Below are 17,093 nucleotides of genomic sequence, written 5' to 3'. Positions count from 1 at the left end.
ATGTCTCGCCTGGTCACTCACCTCTGGTTTATCTCAGTTTCTGGCCTTACCACTCGGATATCACACTCCCCCTCTCTCCCTCCTTTCCTCTCTCTCCCTCCCTCCCCCTCTCTCTCTCTCCCTCCCCTTGTCTCCCCCTCTCTCTCCCTCCCCTGCCTAACAATCTATCTCTTGCAATTGTGCGTTCAGTGTCCTTGCCCACTCCATTATGCGATAAGATAAGGTAAGATAGATAGATAGATAGATAGAAGAGGGGGAAGGAGAGAGAGAGAGAGGGGGGGAAGGAGAGAGAGAGTGAGAGAGAGAGGGGGGGAAGGAGAGAAAGAGAGAGAGAGGGGGGGAAGGAGAGAGAGAGAGGGGGGAAGCAGAGAGAGAGAGAGAGGGGGGAAGGAGAGAGAGAGAGGGGGGAAGCAGAGAGAGAGAGAGAGAGAGGGGGGAAGGAGAGAGAGAGAGAGAGAAATTCCTGAATCAATACTAATGAATCAACAATTTCCTCACCTCCATTACCATTTTTTTAGCTTCAGGCCCGGCCGGTCTTTAATGGCCACCACTCACCTCAGCTCCCGCTCCCGCACTAACGGCAGTTTGAAGGATTAGGCCCCGTCCACAAACGCCATGAAACACCCCCCCGTGCCCCCGTAGGATTGGTCAACCATCACGTCACTCAACGCTAATGAGCGGTAGGATTGGTCAACCGCTAATGAGCGGATTTTGTCCGTTTTTTGAACTTTATTTGTATATTGTCTGAACAATTTTTGTCTGACCAAAAAGTAACTATGCCTATGACACTCCCCTAATCATAACCTTTCTTTTGATATAACATATGTGTAGGTACGCTCTATAACTTTTGAGTGAAGCCCGGACATACACAGAGACAGACACACAGACAGACACACAGACAGACAGACACCACGATCCTACACCTGGGAGTGAGTTACAGGCTGGAATCTAATTGAGTGGTTCAGATGGATTATATATAGAATAATAGATACCTGGGAGTGAGTTACAGGCTGGAATCTGAACAGTGGTTATGACAAAATGTCATCGACCTGAAACGTTAACTCTGTTTCTCTCCTCATAGATGCTGCCTGACCTGCTGAGTTTCTCCAGCATTTTCTGTTTTTATTTCCGATTTCCAGCATCTGCAGTATTTTCTTTTTGTATTAGTGGTTATAGATGGTTTCTATATAGAATAATGGATACCCAGGCATGACATATAAGACTTTGAAATCATTTAGACAAAAAATAAGAAAAGGCAATAATCTAACTGAGGTATTCAGAGGAGTTAGATTGAGTCTAGAAATTCAGCTCACAGATTTGCTGCTGTCCAGTTCGGGCCAAATTCAGGCAGTGCATTCCAGATCCTAACCACTTGCTGCGTAAAAAACTTTTTCCTCATGTTGTTTTTGGTTCTTCTGCCTATCACCTTAAATCTGTGCCCTCTGGTTCTCAATCCTTCCGCCAATGGGAACAGTTTCTCTCTATCTACACCCCTCCTGATTTATGAACACCTCTATCAAATCTCCTCTCACCTTCTCTGCTCTAAGGAGAACAGCCCCAGTGTCTCCAGTCTATCCACGTAACTGAAGTCCCTCATCCCTGGAACCATTACCTGTAAATCTTTTCTGGACCCTTAACTTTAAATTCCCCAGCTGCCGTGGTGGGATCTGAACTCACATTTCTCGGATCATTAGTCCAGGCCTCTGGTTTACTAGTCCAGTAACAGAACCACTATGATACCATAGTGCTCTTGTGGGGGAATGGGATTGTTAGAACGTACAATTGTAAGAAATCGTGAATTGAAAGAAATAATAGTTTGTTATGGGTTCCCTAGATCAGCAGTTTGCCTAAGTTGATGACACAGAAAGATTCCAGTCATGTCAGAAAAATAGCTGTACAGAGAGTTGAATTAGGAGGTCAGGACACAAAAACAGGCCTTCGAGTGGGCATAGCTAGGCCTGATAAGGGATGCAGCAAGGAGCTGTAGGATAAACAAGCTGTCTACGAGAAGGCAACAAGACCTTTAGAACAGAGATAAGGAGGAAAATGACCTCATGAGGCTGGGAGGGGGCTGTGATAGGTGGCCTCTCCCTTGTAATTGGACAATGGGATGGGGAACAAATGATTACACCAGGCAATCACCAGCCCACTGAAATAACTATAAATATAGACGACCGACAGAGGAAATCAGTCCGTTAGGGGCGAAGGCTTCCCCGAGGTGGCTACGGCCTAACACCTTGGTCAAGTTTAGCCTCTGAGGTGGCTGACGGCCCAACACCTCCAACAATCGTCCATCCGGTTGTTTCGTTCCATTCCAGGGCCGTAGATCGCCCTCATCTGTCATGGGTTGTATGTCTCTTATACTTATCTTAACCACATGTAATATCTGATCATAATCTGTAGCTCTTTAATAAAAAGCCTTACAACCCCTAAGACCCTTTGGGTAATCTGTGTGTGACCTGTGATCCTAATCTTACACAATGTAGAAAAAGATCAATTGTCATCATTGCTTCCAATAGTCAGTTGGGAGGGAAAGATAAAGGAAAATAACCCACCTGTGCACTTTTGGAACGATTGACAATTTACAGATGGCCCCTCATATTGCAGATCAGGTAGCAGTCTGGAGTGTGCTGGGACAGACAGCATTTTGTTCAGTAAAGCTCATTTAGTCAGTCACAAACACGGGGGGGGGGGGGGGGAGAAATTCGGTATCGCCCCGTTTGGGGCGCTAGTATTGGCGGTGCGCAAAGTTTAGCGCCAGGCACAATTTATCACCACCTCGAGCGATATTGGGTTGCAGCACCCCTGAAGGTGATTGCGGCGCTAAATCAGGCGCTGCACGATAGTCTTAAGGCGCTAACCCGGCGGCGCGACGCAATTTCTCCACGGGCGGGCGCAGCGCAGGTGCTGTCAATTATCGATTTCACCCAGACACGCTGGCGCCGGCCAGCTCTTAAAGGGGCGGATCGATTATCATCTGCAGCCACACTCTGCGCCTTGTAGGCCTCAAAATCGGCGGCAACCTACCTGTGGCGTTCAAAACTTCAACCACATGGAGAGGGCCAGGGAGAGAGCGCAGCGCTTCAGCGAGGGGGCATTGGATGCTCTGGTTGGCGCGGTGGAGCGCCGGCGATCTGTGCTGTACCCGGAGAATGGCAGGAGGCCTCAACACACTGAATACCGCAGAGCTTGGAGGGAGGTTTCCCAAAGAGTCACCTCCAGCAGCATGGTTCCGAGAACTCCTGTGCAATGCATGAAGAAGTTCAACGACCTCACTCGGGTCGTCAGGGTGAGTGCCTTTTTCAGAATCATCTTCATCCCTCCATCTGCACCTCACTTTATGGCCAGAGGGTGTGCAAAGCCCCAATGGCCAGCTGTCATCCAGAACCCATGGCCCTTTCTGGAAACACACGCGCACATTCAGCTCAGTGCATAATGCAAGGGCTATTCGACCATGGGAGGCATGTGATGCCAGATCAGGGCAGCATCATGTAAGGGCTATTTGACCATGGGAAGCATGTGATGCCAAATCAGGGCAGCATAATGTAAGGGCTATTCGACCATGGGAGGCATGTGATACCAGATCAGGGCAGCATGTTTCATCACACCCCATCCTTTCTCTTGCAGGCCAAGCTGGCGAGTAACCGCAGGCAACAGTTTCGGACCAGAGGAGGCCGGCCTCACCTGCAGACCCTTACAGACCTGGAGGAGTGAGTCCACCAGATCGTCGCAAGCCGGATGAGTGGCCCCGCCGCCTCTGGAGATGCCGACCCCATTGTGGACAGCGATGGTAAGGTCATCACCTTTTTGACCTCTCTCCTTCCACTTGTTCCCCACACCAGCATGCTTTTTCACTCTTGACCCAATTCAGAGCATTGCAGCACTCACGCATCCCTTGCTGCCACCCTGTCCTTTCGCTAAAGCCACTCTTGAACCTCCCAGCTTTCAGATGCTGCATCACCAGCTCGGGAGGCGGGCCCTCAAGCTGCCAGTGCGAGTGACTCTGGAGGCGACAAGGAGGAGGAAGCCGGACCATCCGTTCAACCCTCAGGCGAGCCAGCCCATCTCCAGACTGGGGAGACTCCTTCCCTGGAGGGGAGCGGGAGGGAATGCTCTGAGGAGGATCCAGCTCCAGGACCCAGTGGCCTGCAGCAACACGAGGGGGGTAGGGAAGCTCGGGGGCTGTCTCCCCGGAGGGCGAGTTGGGCTGCGAGTGCTGCTGCACAAACCGCAGAAGAGGTGCGTGCCCTCGCTGAAATGAGCGCCCAGGCTGGGCTGAGGCACACTGAGCTCATGGCTGCAGTGGGAAGGATGCCCGAATCCATTGAGACACTGGCAAGGAGCGTCCAAGACTTCGGCGCAGCACAGGCAAGGAGTGTGCAGGACTTCGGCGCAGCACAGGCAAGGAGTGTGCAGGACTTCGGCACAGCACTGGCAAGGATTGTTCAGGGCTTCAGCGAAGCAATGGCACCTGCCACACAAGTGCTGAGTGCTGCCACGCAGTCACTCGCTGGTCTCATGCAGACACAGATTGAGGCCACGCGAGCACTGACTGCTGCCACCCTCGCTGGATCGGGCAGGATTCCCCGGGGCCCTCGCCACACCACAGCAGGCCAGCAATCTGTGCGCCAGCCAATTGCTGCGCATGCTGCGGTGCTACCCCGTCAGAGTGCCAGTGTGTCGGCTGACCAGGGAGCTGCTGTCCGCTCTCAGGATGACAGCATTCCTGATGCCACCACTGGCACTTCTCCACTGTAGCTGCCACCACCTGTAGGACAGACTGCTGCTGCCCATGCAGAGTTGGAGCAGTCAGCAGCCAGGCCCTCCAGGCCCAGAGCTCGTCCAGGCCGTCCCTCAGGGGCATCTGCAGTTTCGGACAGTCAGCAGGCCTCCCCCAGCCTTGCTGCAGCCACTGGGGTCCCATTACGAAGTAGCTGCAGGGCGGGAAGGGGCCAATGCCGAAAGGGAAGCAGATCACCATCGAGAGGGAAAAAGTAGAAGGTGCTGCTGATTCCTGTTATTTGTTTCATTCAAGGCCGAGGATGCTGGTCTGAATGTTAGTTATGTTTTGGACAGTCTCCCGGGTGTGAGAGCCACTTATGTGGCAGTCTGTTTGTTTTGCCTTTTGTTGCCATTGCTTTGTCATGCAGGAATGAAGCACATTTTGTTAAATAAACAACTTTCTTTATTCACAATGGCCATGTCTGTTCTTTGCACAAATTTTGCCCTTGACCGGCTTAGGGGTAGCAGAACAGTTCCATTCATGTTCTTGGAATGGCAGCAAGCATTCCCTGAGAGGGGCCTAGAAGCGACTTGCTATAACCCTCTGACGGACGGCCCTTGCAGTTTGTTCATCCCTCCCATCTTGGTGCTGCTGCTCCTCCTCCTCCTCATCCTCCTCTGCTGGTGCTTCAATGTCTGGTGGCATTGGCTGGGTCCTGAGGATTGCCAGGTTATGCAGCATGCAACACACAACCACGAAGTGGGAGACTCACTCAGGTGAGTACTGAAGGGCTCCTCCGGAATGGTCCAGACAGCGGAACCGTTGCTTCAGCACGCCGATTGTGTGCTCAATGATGTTCCTGGTCGCTTGATGGCTCTCGTTGTATCGTTCTTCAGCAGGGGTGCTGGGTGAACGGAGCAGGGTCATCAGCCAGGGGCACAGAGGATAGCCCTTGTCCCCGAGTAGCCAGCCTCCTGGGTGAGCCGGGGCCTCGAAAAGGTCTGCTACAGAAGTCTGGTGCAGGATGAAGGCGTTGTGGCTGCTGCCTGGAAACTGGGCATTCACAGCAAGTATCAGCTGTTGGTGGTCACAGGCCAGCTGCACATTCAAAGAATGGAAGCCCTTTCGGTTGTGGAAATCCTCCGCATTCTCTAGAGGCGCCCGCAAAGCCACATGCGTGCAGTCAATGGCGCCCTGCACCATGGGGAAGCCCGCTATCCTTGCGAAGCCCTCTGCGCACTCTCGCTGCTTGTCCAGGGTCATCGGGAAGGAGAAGTACTGCCATCTCCTTTTAAAGAGGGCATTAGTCACTTGACGGATGCAGCAATGCACCGCGAACTGTGAGATGTTGGCAATGTCCCCAGTAGCGGCCTGAAAGGAGCCGCTTGCATAGAAGTTTACAGCCACAGTGATCTTCACAGCCACAAACAGAGATGTCCTGCACCTTAGTTGAGGCTGCAGATCTGGCTGAAGCAGGTGGCAGAGCTCAGTGACCACCCCCTTACTGAAGCGCAGCCTTCGGAAACACTGCTCCTCCGACATGTTGATATATGAAAACTGCTGGCGGAAAACCCTGGCAGCGTAAGGTCTCATGGGGCGGCGTCTGTAGGCCCTCCTCCGTCTGGCCATGCCTGCCACTCTATCCCTGCGTCTCTGTGCCCTGTCAATATGATTGAGAAGCATGACGTTCCCATCCAATGCAGCCCCCATAGTAAGTGCGCACTGAAAGTTATGCCGGTTGAGAAGCTCACCAACTGCAAAGTGATGTTCAGAAGGCTAAAGTTCCTCTGCCAGTGCTGGCTCACTGCAGAAATGACTCTCCGTGTGTAGCTGAGCAACTCTCTCTCTCTCTCAAAGAAGTTGTGGTCCAAAAATGGCTACCAGTAATAATCCAGAACAGTCCCCTTTAAATAGCACCCCCCGAGCCTGACGGCGACTGGGAAACATTCCAGGTAACCTGTCCTTGTTAGCGCCAGGTGGAACGGAGGGGGGGGGGCGCCACTGAATTTCCGGTCCGGGGCGCCCCAAAGGCGTTGCACACTGAAATGATGTCATGATCTGCGTGCGCCAGTGAGCGGGCGCTACGGTTTAGCGCCGGCGCAAAATGTCCGCTCAATATGGGAAGAGGTGCAGGGTTCGCTGCGCCCGGGTGCTAGTTGGTTAGCGCCCCACTTCTTGACCTCTTTAGGCGCTAATGGGTGGCGCAACCAACCAAAATTTTCCCCCAGGGTGCTTTAACACAAAGCCCAAAGGACACTCCACTACCTTTATCTGTCAAATTCCATCATCCCATTCCCTATACACAGAGCCCAAAGGACACTCCCCTATCTTTATCTGTAAGGTCCCATTCTCCCCTTTACACAAATCCCAAAGGACACTCTGCTACCTTTATCTGTGAGATCCCATTCTCTCCTTCTCTTTGAAGGCTGAGATCCATTTGCTTTTGCAGAAACTCCAATGATTTTTTTTACTTTTTTCTAAAAGAGAACAAGATAGGCTTCAGATTGCAAAAACACAGGGGGTAATTTTAACTCAGGTGCAGGCTGGTGTCGTGTTATCCGAATTTCGTGTTTCCCACATGAATCTAAATGGATGTGGAAGACTGATGCAATTTTAACTCAATTGGCCAATTGATTTCCAACGTGTGGGAAGCCTTTGCAAATGGGTTTTTCATGACTGAAAGTCCCCTCCGATGATGTCATCACTGCTGCTGCATTTAAGGTCCACAGCAAACCTTGCTTCTTCTGCAGACTGCCAAGCTTCTTGACTGTGCAGTGTGAGGGCCAGATCAGCTCCTCGCTTTGATGAGGCAGCACTGCAGGCACTGGTGGATGTGGTTAGGGCCAACAGGGAGGTGCTCTTCCCTTCATCAGGGAGGAAGAGGCCTCCCACTCAGACCAAGGCAGTGTGGATGCAGGTGGGTGAGGAGGTCAACTCCTTGGGAGTCACCTGCAGAACCTGGATACAGTGCAGGAAAAGATTTCATGACCTTCAGTGCACTGGAAAAGTGAGTATGAATTTCCCATCACCCTCAATCTGATCCCCATTGCCTTTCCTCACCAGCACTCAGCTTTAGCAATCTCTTCCTCCACATCCCACTTGACACTGACATCCATGCACCCTTACCCATTCCCTCTCTCTCTATGCTCACATTCACGTATCTATTCGACCATGCAGCCCTCACACTCGCTATCACTCTGATGCTTTGAACACAACTGACAACACACAGGGAGGGCCCTTGGTCTTGCAACCTCACTCCATCTTTGTCTCTGTCTAAGTATCTATGCTATGCAATCTCTACACTCACTCCTTCATTCTCACTCAACCTCCACTTGTCTCCCTCATTGCAGGAAAAGAGAACTCACAACAGGAGAAAGCGAGCCAGGACAGGAGGAGGGACAGCCTCAATAACCCACCTGACCCCCTGGGAGGAGGCCGTCCTGGAAATTATGGGAATAGAGGATGATGCACGTGCGGGGGACAGACAGACGGGTGTAACACAGCAAGCTGGTGACAGAAAAGTTTCCCATCTCTCTCTTTGACATTGCATGAGTCGCTGATAATGATTGTGAAGCTGTAACAGATGGACTTATGAGCATCTGCAAAAAGCTATGTGCATGTAGCCTTTGCGGCACATCTCTGACTCTTTCCTTTACTCCCCCACAGGACCATCACAAGCATCCGTCCCCCCTAGCCAGGAAGAAGAGGCTGAACAGCCAGACTCCTCAGAGGAAGCTGCAACCTCTGAGGGTGCAGCGTCAGCAGAATTCAGCGCACCCAGCACCAGCGCAGACACTCACACCTTGGTGGGACTTTCGGGACATGATGTCACCTGGTGTATCAGAGCTCACAAGTGAGCATCAGCAGATTGTGGAGACAGGGACAGCAGTGGAGAGTCCTAGTTGGAGGGCACAGGACTCTGCCAGCTCGGCTCAGCAGCATGTCGACCCTCTGCCTCTGGGTCCATCCATAAGATCAGAGGTGATGGAACTCCAGGCACAGATGCAGGAGTCTCTGGCAGGTTTTGTCTCTAGGGTCGCTGCGAGTGTGGAGCGAATGGAGGAGTCCATAGCAAACATGAGCAGAGCCTTTGTGGAATCATTGGCGCATGAATGCATCACCACAGAAAGGATGGCTACCTCTGTGGAAAGGATTGCTACCTCCATGGTAAGGCTGGCTACCGTAGAGGAGAGGATGGCTACGACCATGGAGGAGCTTAGTCGCCAGGGTATGGAAAACATGGTCATTGTTCAGAATAGAATGTCATCTCTTGAGGAGCGATGGGCATCTATTGAACAGAGAAACCAGACCTTCATGGAAGTCCTTCTGAGCAGGACTGCCATTGCAGATACGGGTCCCCATGGCCCCCCTGATGTGCAGCAAGGTGCTCTCCAGCTACTTCCAGGCGCTGGCCCCTTCTGGCCTGTGCAGCTTCAGGTGGGTGAGCAGCAGCCTGGCGCTCCTGCTGCTGTTGCTGGTACTGCTGTTGCTCCTGGTTCTGCTGGTGCCGCGGCTGGTGCTCGAGCTCCTCTAATGCCCAGATGGAAAGGAAATAAATGGCTCCCATGCTTCTGGTATATGCCTCCGTTGAGGAAGTGCTGAGTGAAGGTGGCGAGAGGGGTTTCCCAGCAGGTCACACTGGAGATGGGTGTGAGTCTCCAACCTTCCACAGGTGTGGTTAAGCCTTGTAAAAGTTGCCCCAGACCTGAGACCACTAAGTCCTGCCACCTGCAAATCATGGCTGATCAAATCTCCTCTTTAATGGTTGACCTGCAGTTGATAGTCAGCAATCCAATAGTGCTCCCGCCAGGTTTCACATTCGTGTTTCCCACCAGGCATGTTTCATGTGGGAAAAGGATTAAATTCACAAGGGCCTTTCAAATTAGGATTATAGAGGCCATTTAGTGGTTGTTAAGGGCCTTAACGACCAGTCCCGCCTGCTGGATGCGGGGCGGAGTCGGGACCATCAGACACGACTGAGTTAAAATTGTTCGGTGTCGGGAACCAGGCGGGGGGGTCCCGCCCGCCAGTTTTTGCGATTTTAACCCCCCGCACGCCTCCAAGCCCACCTCCACGGCTCAATAAAAATCGAGCCCATAAACTCCTCAGTGTCCCGGACAGTGATTCACAATGTTGGAGCAAAACATGGGGTTGGAAACCTTGCCCTGATTTTAAGCGAACTTGCCTGTCGGGAATGAGATGGGTTCGGGTCAGACACCCATTTTACATCCTGCCTGATTTTTATGCTCCGTTGACTTCAAGGAGAGTCAAAGCGAGTGTAAAACGGGTGTTTTAGGTTAAAATAACGTCACGCTCGAATTTCCGCGTCAAATTTAAAATATGATGTGGAGATGCCGGTGTTGGACTGGGGTGGACAAATGTAAGAAGTCACACAACACCAGGTTATAGCCCAACAGCTTTATTTGAAATCACAAGCTTTCGGAGCGCTGCTCCTTCGTCAGGTGAAGTGGAGAGATGCATATAGGCACAGCTTATATAGTCAGAGAATACTGCCAGATGATTACAGGTAATCTTTCTAACTGCCCTTTATCACACCTCGGCAGAGAGATAATCACAGCAATCAAAGGTGTGAATGGTGTCCAAACAGGTCAGTCAGGAAAACATTACATCAAAGAACAATGAGGTGGGGTCACACAGGGTCAAATGTTGCAGATGCTGGGGTCTGTATGAAAAACAAAAAACAAACAAAAAACTATTTTTTTGCTGGAAATCACAGCAGGTCCGGCCGCATCTGTGTAGAGAGAACAAACCAACGACGACTCAAGTCTGGATGACTCTACGTCAGGAGGGATTACATGTAGCGTGACATTTTAACCCAAGATCCCGGTTGAGGCCGTCCTCATGAGTGCGGAACTTGGCTATCAGTTTCTGCTCGACGATTTTGCGTTGTCGTGTGTCTCGAAGGCCGCCTTGGAGAATGGTTACCTGAAGATCGGAGGCTGAATGTCCTTGACTGCTGAAGTGTTCCCCGACTGGGAGGGAACACTCCTGCCTGGCGATTGTTGTGCGTTTGTTCTCTCTACACTGATGCGGCTGGACCTGCTGTGATTTCCAGCAAAAAAATAGTTTTTTGTTTTTCATACAGACCCCAGCATCTGCAACATTTGACCCCGTGTGACCCCACCTCATTGTTCTTTGATGTAATGTTTTCCTGACTGACCTGTTTGGACACCATTCACACCTTTGATTGCTGTGATTATCTCTCTGCCGAGGTGTGATAAAGGGCAGTTAGAAAGATTACCTGTAATCATCTGGCAGTGTTCTCTGACTATATAAGCTGTGCCTATATGCATCTCTCCACTTCACCTGATGAAGGAGCAGCGCTCCGAAAGCCTGTGATTTCAAATAAAGCTGTTGGACTATAACCTGGTGTTGTGTGATTTCTTACATTTAAAATAGAGGAAGATGCAATGATGAATCCAAAGAAAACCGTACTAAGACCAGGGTTGGAGTACTCTTTGTCTCCACACTATAGGAAGGATGCTGCAGCAATAGAGAGGGAACAGCGCAGATTCACGAGGGTGCTGCCTGGAATGAGGAAGCACAAATACGAAGAAAGACTTAAAAAAAAATCTAACTATTTTCATTAGATCAAAGGGGTTTAAGGGGTGATATGATAGAGACATTTAAAATTATTGAGGATGGGACAGGGTAGAGAGAAACAGACTGTTTCCAGTGATTAAGGGGTCTAGAACGAGGTGACATAGATTAAATGTAAGAGATTTAGGACAGTGAGCAAGAGAATTTTTTTTCACAAAGAGTGTTGTGAGGCTGTGGAATGCACTACCAGAGCTGGTGATTGACAGAGACCATGTCAACATTCAAGAATAGGTTAGCTAGGTGGTTGAAGGAAAGGGAATAGAGGGATACGGGCACAGGGCGGGCTCGCGGGATTAGGACTACTGCTCATGGTGGGGAACAAACACCAACATGGACTGGTTGGGCCATGCAGCCTTTTTCTGTGTTGTAATTTCTATGTAACTCAATGAAGCAAAGGCAGTCATTTGACACAGGAAACAGAATATCTGTAACTTCTGAGTGATGTTACCAGTCAAGCTTAAAAAAAAGAGTTTGCTTGTTTGACCTGCCATCCAAACAGCAATTAAACGCTGTACTCACCTAGGCCTAGAAATTCAGTTGCGTTTGCGCCCAATTAGGGGCGAAAGAGTGGGTTGCGCCGGAAGTTGCGTCGCGCCCGAAATTAGGTGGGCCCTAACATCAGCGTTAGCCGGTAGCGCTGCGCCGGCACCGATGACGTCATCGGTGTGCGCAGTGCCCCGGTACCGCCCGAAACCACGCCGATCCCCATCTTCAGTAGCGGCTGCCTCTTCCGTGGCGGGCGCTAACAACATCGGGAGACCGGGTCCTTACTGCAGCCTTAGCGGCGCAAGTTAAGGTGGAGGTGCGGGGCGGCCGCTTTTTCGGCGGCCGCCTGCCTGCACCTCCTTCCCCGGCCTCCTCCACCCCCCCCCGCGGCATTGCCGGCTGGTTTCCGTGGAGCCCGGCACTTCTCCATTGTGCCGGGCTCTTTTGCCGGCACTTGCAATTGGGGCTCCGGCCGTTGCAGGCACCTCCCCCTTAAGAGAAGGGGGAGGCCTGCATTACAGCAGCCTGCCGCACCGCATCGGGTGGCGCAGTGGGACCGGCAGCGCTGAAATTCACTTTCAGCGCCCCAAGCGGGGCGGCCAAACCCTGGAACAGCGCCCGGTTCCGCTTTGGGGTGCTGAAAGTGAATATGGGGCGGGCACAACTGGCTCCGCGGCGGGCGCAAAATTTACGGCGCAAACGAGCTGGCGGGGCTATACCCAATTTCTAGGCCCTAGTGTTTATTTAACAACAATTAGGCATTGCGACTTTAAAGGAATGGGCTCGTATATATAAATCTGACTTATTTCTTATTTTGGTAATGTTTATACAACAACAACAACTTGTATTTATATAGTGCCTTTAATGTAGTAAAACGTCCCAAGGCGCTGCACAGGAGTATTTTAAGACAAAAAATTTGACACCGAGCCACATGAGGATAAATTAGGGCAGGTGACCAAAAGCTTGGTCAAAGGGGTAGGTTTTACGGAGCATCTTAAAGGAGGAACGAGAGGTAGCGAGGTGGAGAGGTTTAGGCAGGGAATTCCAGAGCTTAGGGCCAAGGCAACAGAAGGCACGGCCACCAATGGTTGAGCGATTATAATCAGAGATGCTCAAGACGGCAGAATTAGAGGAGCGCAGATAAGAGGTACAGGTACTGAGAGATGGCTACAGCAAGGTTAGACATGAGTATCCCACTCCTTCCCGAGCCACTTCCCTAGCCAGCACTAATATAATGAAAATTGAAAAGTTTATTAAATGCAAACTTAAACTTTATGAGATCCACTAGGAGTAAGATCTGTGGCTGGGTGTATACGGAAAGGCATTGCTTAATACAACTGCAGCAATGTGTTTACTAGTCTCCGTGGCAGCACCTCCCAAACCCACGACATCTACCACCTAGAAGGACAAGGGCAGCAGGCGCATGGGAACACCACCACCTCCAAGTTCCACTCCAAGTCACACACCATCCTGACTTGGAAGTATATCGCCGATCCTTCATCGTCGCTGGGTCAAAATCCTGGAACTCCCTCCCTAACAGCACTGTGGGAGTACCTTCACCACACGGACTGCAGCGGTTCAAGAAGGTGGCTCACCACCACCTTCTCAAGGGCAACTAGGGATAACAACTTGTATTTATATAGCATCTTTAATGTAGTAAAATGTCCCAAGGTGCTGCACAGGAGAATTTTAAGACAAAAAAAATGACACCGATCCACATAAGGATAAATTAGGGCAGGTGACCAAAAGCTTGGTCAAAGAGATAGGTTTTAAGGAGTGTCTTAAAGGAGGAAAGAGAGGTAGCGAGGCGGAGAGGTTTAGGCAAGGAATTCCAGAGCTTAGATCCTAGGCAACAGGAGACACGGCCACCAAAGGTTGAGCGATTATAATCAGGGATGCTGAAGAGGGCAGAATTAGAGGAGCGCAGTTATCTCGGGGTGGGGGTGGTTGTGGGGCTGAAGGAGATTACAGAGATAGGTAGGGGCGAGGCCATGGAGGGATTTGAAAACAAGGATGAGAATTTTGAAATCGAGGATGGGTAATAAATGACGCCCACATCCCATGAACTAATTTTTAAAAAGTCTCCGCGGAACATGTCGCAAATAGCGCAGGAAAGTGATCGGATCACGCTGAACACTCAGCACAGTCTGTTATCCATATCGCCTGCATGTCCTTAAGGCTCACAACTCACAGTGCCGTACAGTGATGACCTTACAACTGTGGCGCTTTTCATGCCCGGGTATGGTAGTGTAGCGGCTTATGTTACTAGACTAGTAATCCAGAAGCCTGGATGAATAGTGCAGAGAACGTGGCAGTCTGAGAATTTGAAATTCGTTTTTTTTTAAATATCTGGAAATAAAAAGCTAGCATCAGTAAATGTGACTGTGAAGCTGTCGGATTGTCGTTAAAAGCCTCAACTGGCTCAGTGATGTCCCTTTAGGGAAAGGAGGCCTGCCGTCCTTACCCGGTCTGGCCTACACGTTACTCCAGGCCCACACCAACGCGGTTGACTCTTCACTGCCCTCTGAAATGGCTGAGCAAGCCGTTCAGTTGTACCAAACCCGCTACCCAGTTGTTCAAGAAGAAGGCCCACCACCACTGTCTATGGGCTATAAATGCCCGCCTTGCCGGCGATGCCTGTGAATGAATTGATGCTAATAGACAACTCCAATAGAAAACATTGCTTGCAAAATATAATTTTCAGTTTCTCACCTTTGCAACCCCCAACCACCCACCAACCCTCCCCCACCAAGCGCAACAGGCACCGACAATGACAGTTGCAATAAGGGTCTACACAACACTGATCATCAATGCTCACAGGCATTTTCCACAGGTGGGTTATGGACATGGGCACAGGAGAGGGGGACCCTCTATGCTCTAGAATACCATTCATAAGCTGCACCAAGGCGCTCCCGGGATTCCCAGAACACAAGGCACCTTGTCAATATTAAGTTACCGAGAGACTGGTTAGAGCAGAGGTGTGGGCTTAACTAGCTTGGATTGGTTTGCAATTGAATGTGCACTGAACCTATTGATATAACAGCTTAGGGTCTCACTCCTGTGTATTCTCCCTTGCCCTAAGTAAGGCAAGCTCGATCACTCGTTTTATCTTTCTCACATAAGTCTAAAATTCCATTTAAGTGTGTTTAAATAATGCCCGGTATCACTGGTGAGTGTGTATTGTACCTCAAATTAAATCAGTGCCGGACATGCAGAGAGTTCAGTGACCCAGTACCTGGTATTTCTGGGTGGCCTCCTTTATAGGGATCACATTGTGAGTTTGATGCTCTGAGCTCCAGCAGTCCACACAGATCGCCTTCTGCTCCTCTTCACAGAACATCTTCAGCCTTTCCCCGTGTTCCTCGCAGTAAAACTCCTCCTCCCGCTGTGTTGCCTTCACCTTCAGCAGTCTGAGCTGCTCAGCGATGTTGCCCAGGGTCCAAGCGGGCCTGGTGTTCCTCTGGGCGAAGACCTGCCGACACTGGGGGCAGGAGACATCTCCCGGGACCATCTCCCAACTCCGAGAGATGCAGGATCTGCAGAAGTGATGCCCACATTCCAGGGACACCGGGTTGGTGAACATCTCCAGGCAGATGGGACAGGTCAGTTCATGTGTTAGATCTGCAGACGCCATCTCGGTGCTCGCAGTCTCTCTGCTTCCCTGTCCAGTGCTTTCACTGTCAACTCTTGGTCGGTGCTGCACTTCCTGGCTTTCACTTCACGTGATCAGGGACAAACTCAGTATCAGCTGTCACAGCAAGAATATTAACAACACCCACACTGAATCCATTTAAAACAAATTGGTTAATTAATAGTTATATTGTATTCATGTCCAGTTTTGTGTACACATTTCACAATTGTGTACACAATTCAGCGTAAAGTAGATGGAACGAAGCAACAATCAGCGCTTAAATCGAATGCTTTGGTGCTGTATTTCGCTGGTTGATGCCTACGTTAAGAAAGACTTGCATTTATATCTTCTTCTTAGGCAGTCCCTCGGGACCGAGGATGAGTTGCTTCCACATTAAAAATGAGTTCTCAGGTGACTGATGAGTCCAATGCGGGACCTACAGTCTCTGTCACAGGTGGGGCAGACGGTGGTTGAAGGGGCGGGTGGGTGGGGTGCTTGGGTTGACGTGCACCCCTTGCGTTGCCTATGCTTGGCTTCCGCTTGCTCCCGGCGAAGAGACTTGAGGTGTTCGGCGCCTTCCCGGATGCTTCTCCTCCACTTTGTGCGGTCTTGGGCCAGGGATTCCCAGGTGTCAGTGGGGATGTTGCACTTTTTCAAGGAGACTTTGAGGGTGTCCTTGAAGCATTTCCTCTGCCCACCTGGGGCTCTCTTGCCGTGTCGGAGCTCCAAGTAGAGCGCTTGTTTTGGGAGTCTCGTATCTGGCATGCGGATGATGTGACCCATCCATTGGAGCTGATCGAGCGTGGTCAAAGCTTCGATGCTGGGGATGTTGGCCTGAGCGAGAACACTGACGTTGGTGCGCCTATCCTGCCAATAGATTTGCAGGATCTTGCGGAGGCAGCGTTGGTGGTACCTCTCCAGTGCTTTGAGGTGCCTGCTGTACATGGTCCATGTCTCTGAGGCATACAGGAGGGCAGGTATTACTACTGCTGTGTAGACCATGAGCTTGGTGCCGGGTTTGAGGTCCTGGTCTTCAAACACTCTCTTCCCCAGGCGACCGAAAGCGGTGTTGGACTTTGTCATCGACGTCTGCCCTTGTTGACAGAAGGCTCCCGAGGTATGGAAAGTGATTCACGTTATCCAAGGCCTTGTCATGGATTTTGATAATCGGGGGGGAGTACTGTGTGGTGGGGGCAGGTTGGTAGAGGACCTTTGTCTTACGGAAGTTTAGTGTAAGGCCCATGCTCTTGTACACTTCAGTGAAGGTCTTAACAATGGTTTGGAGTTTGACCTCCGAGTGTGCGCAGACGCAAGCGTCGTCTGCATATTGTAATTCGCAATTAGTAAGCTCCCCGCTGGAGTGGAGCTAATTTACAGAACAAATGGGAAACTGTTCAACCTCCGTTGCCTCCAGTCCATATCCAAGATTGTCCCATCCTCTGTCGTTGAATTGCATTTATATAGCGCCTTTCATGACCATCGGATGCCTCAAAGTGCTTTACAGCCAATGAAGTACTTTTGAAGTGTAGGCACTGTTGTAATGTGGGAAACGCAGCATCCAATTTGCGCACAGCAAGCTCCCACAAACAGCAATGTGATAACGAACAGATAATCTGTTTTTCAGATGTTGAT

At 50.7% G+C, this 17,093-nt stretch overlaps 1 protein-coding gene across 1 annotated transcript in view; it reads right to left on the bottom strand.

The window, feature by feature from the left end:
• Positions 1-15,482, bottom strand: part of LOC147095827 (E3 ubiquitin-protein ligase TRIM39-like) — a 141,944-nt gene extending 126,462 nt beyond the window's left edge. The window contains exon 1 of the mRNA XM_085974834.1: positions 15,066-15,482. Within this exon, the coding sequence (XP_085830960.1) occupies positions 15,066-15,464 (399 nt within the window). The 5' untranslated portion in view covers positions 15,465-15,482. The remainder of the gene's footprint in view (positions 1-15,065) is intronic.
• Positions 15,483-17,093: the final 1,611 nt, after the last annotated feature.

This window comes from Somniosus microcephalus, unplaced genomic scaffold, assembly GCF_052327205.1.
Source record: "Somniosus microcephalus isolate GS21.2 unplaced genomic scaffold, FLI_Smic_1.0 unresolved_chr1, whole genome shotgun sequence".
Classification (NCBI taxonomy): Eukaryota; Metazoa; Chordata; class Chondrichthyes; order Squaliformes; family Somniosidae; genus Somniosus; species Somniosus microcephalus.
The sequence above is the reverse complement of the archived record's forward strand: the minus strand, read 5'-3'. Positions and strand labels throughout refer to the sequence as shown.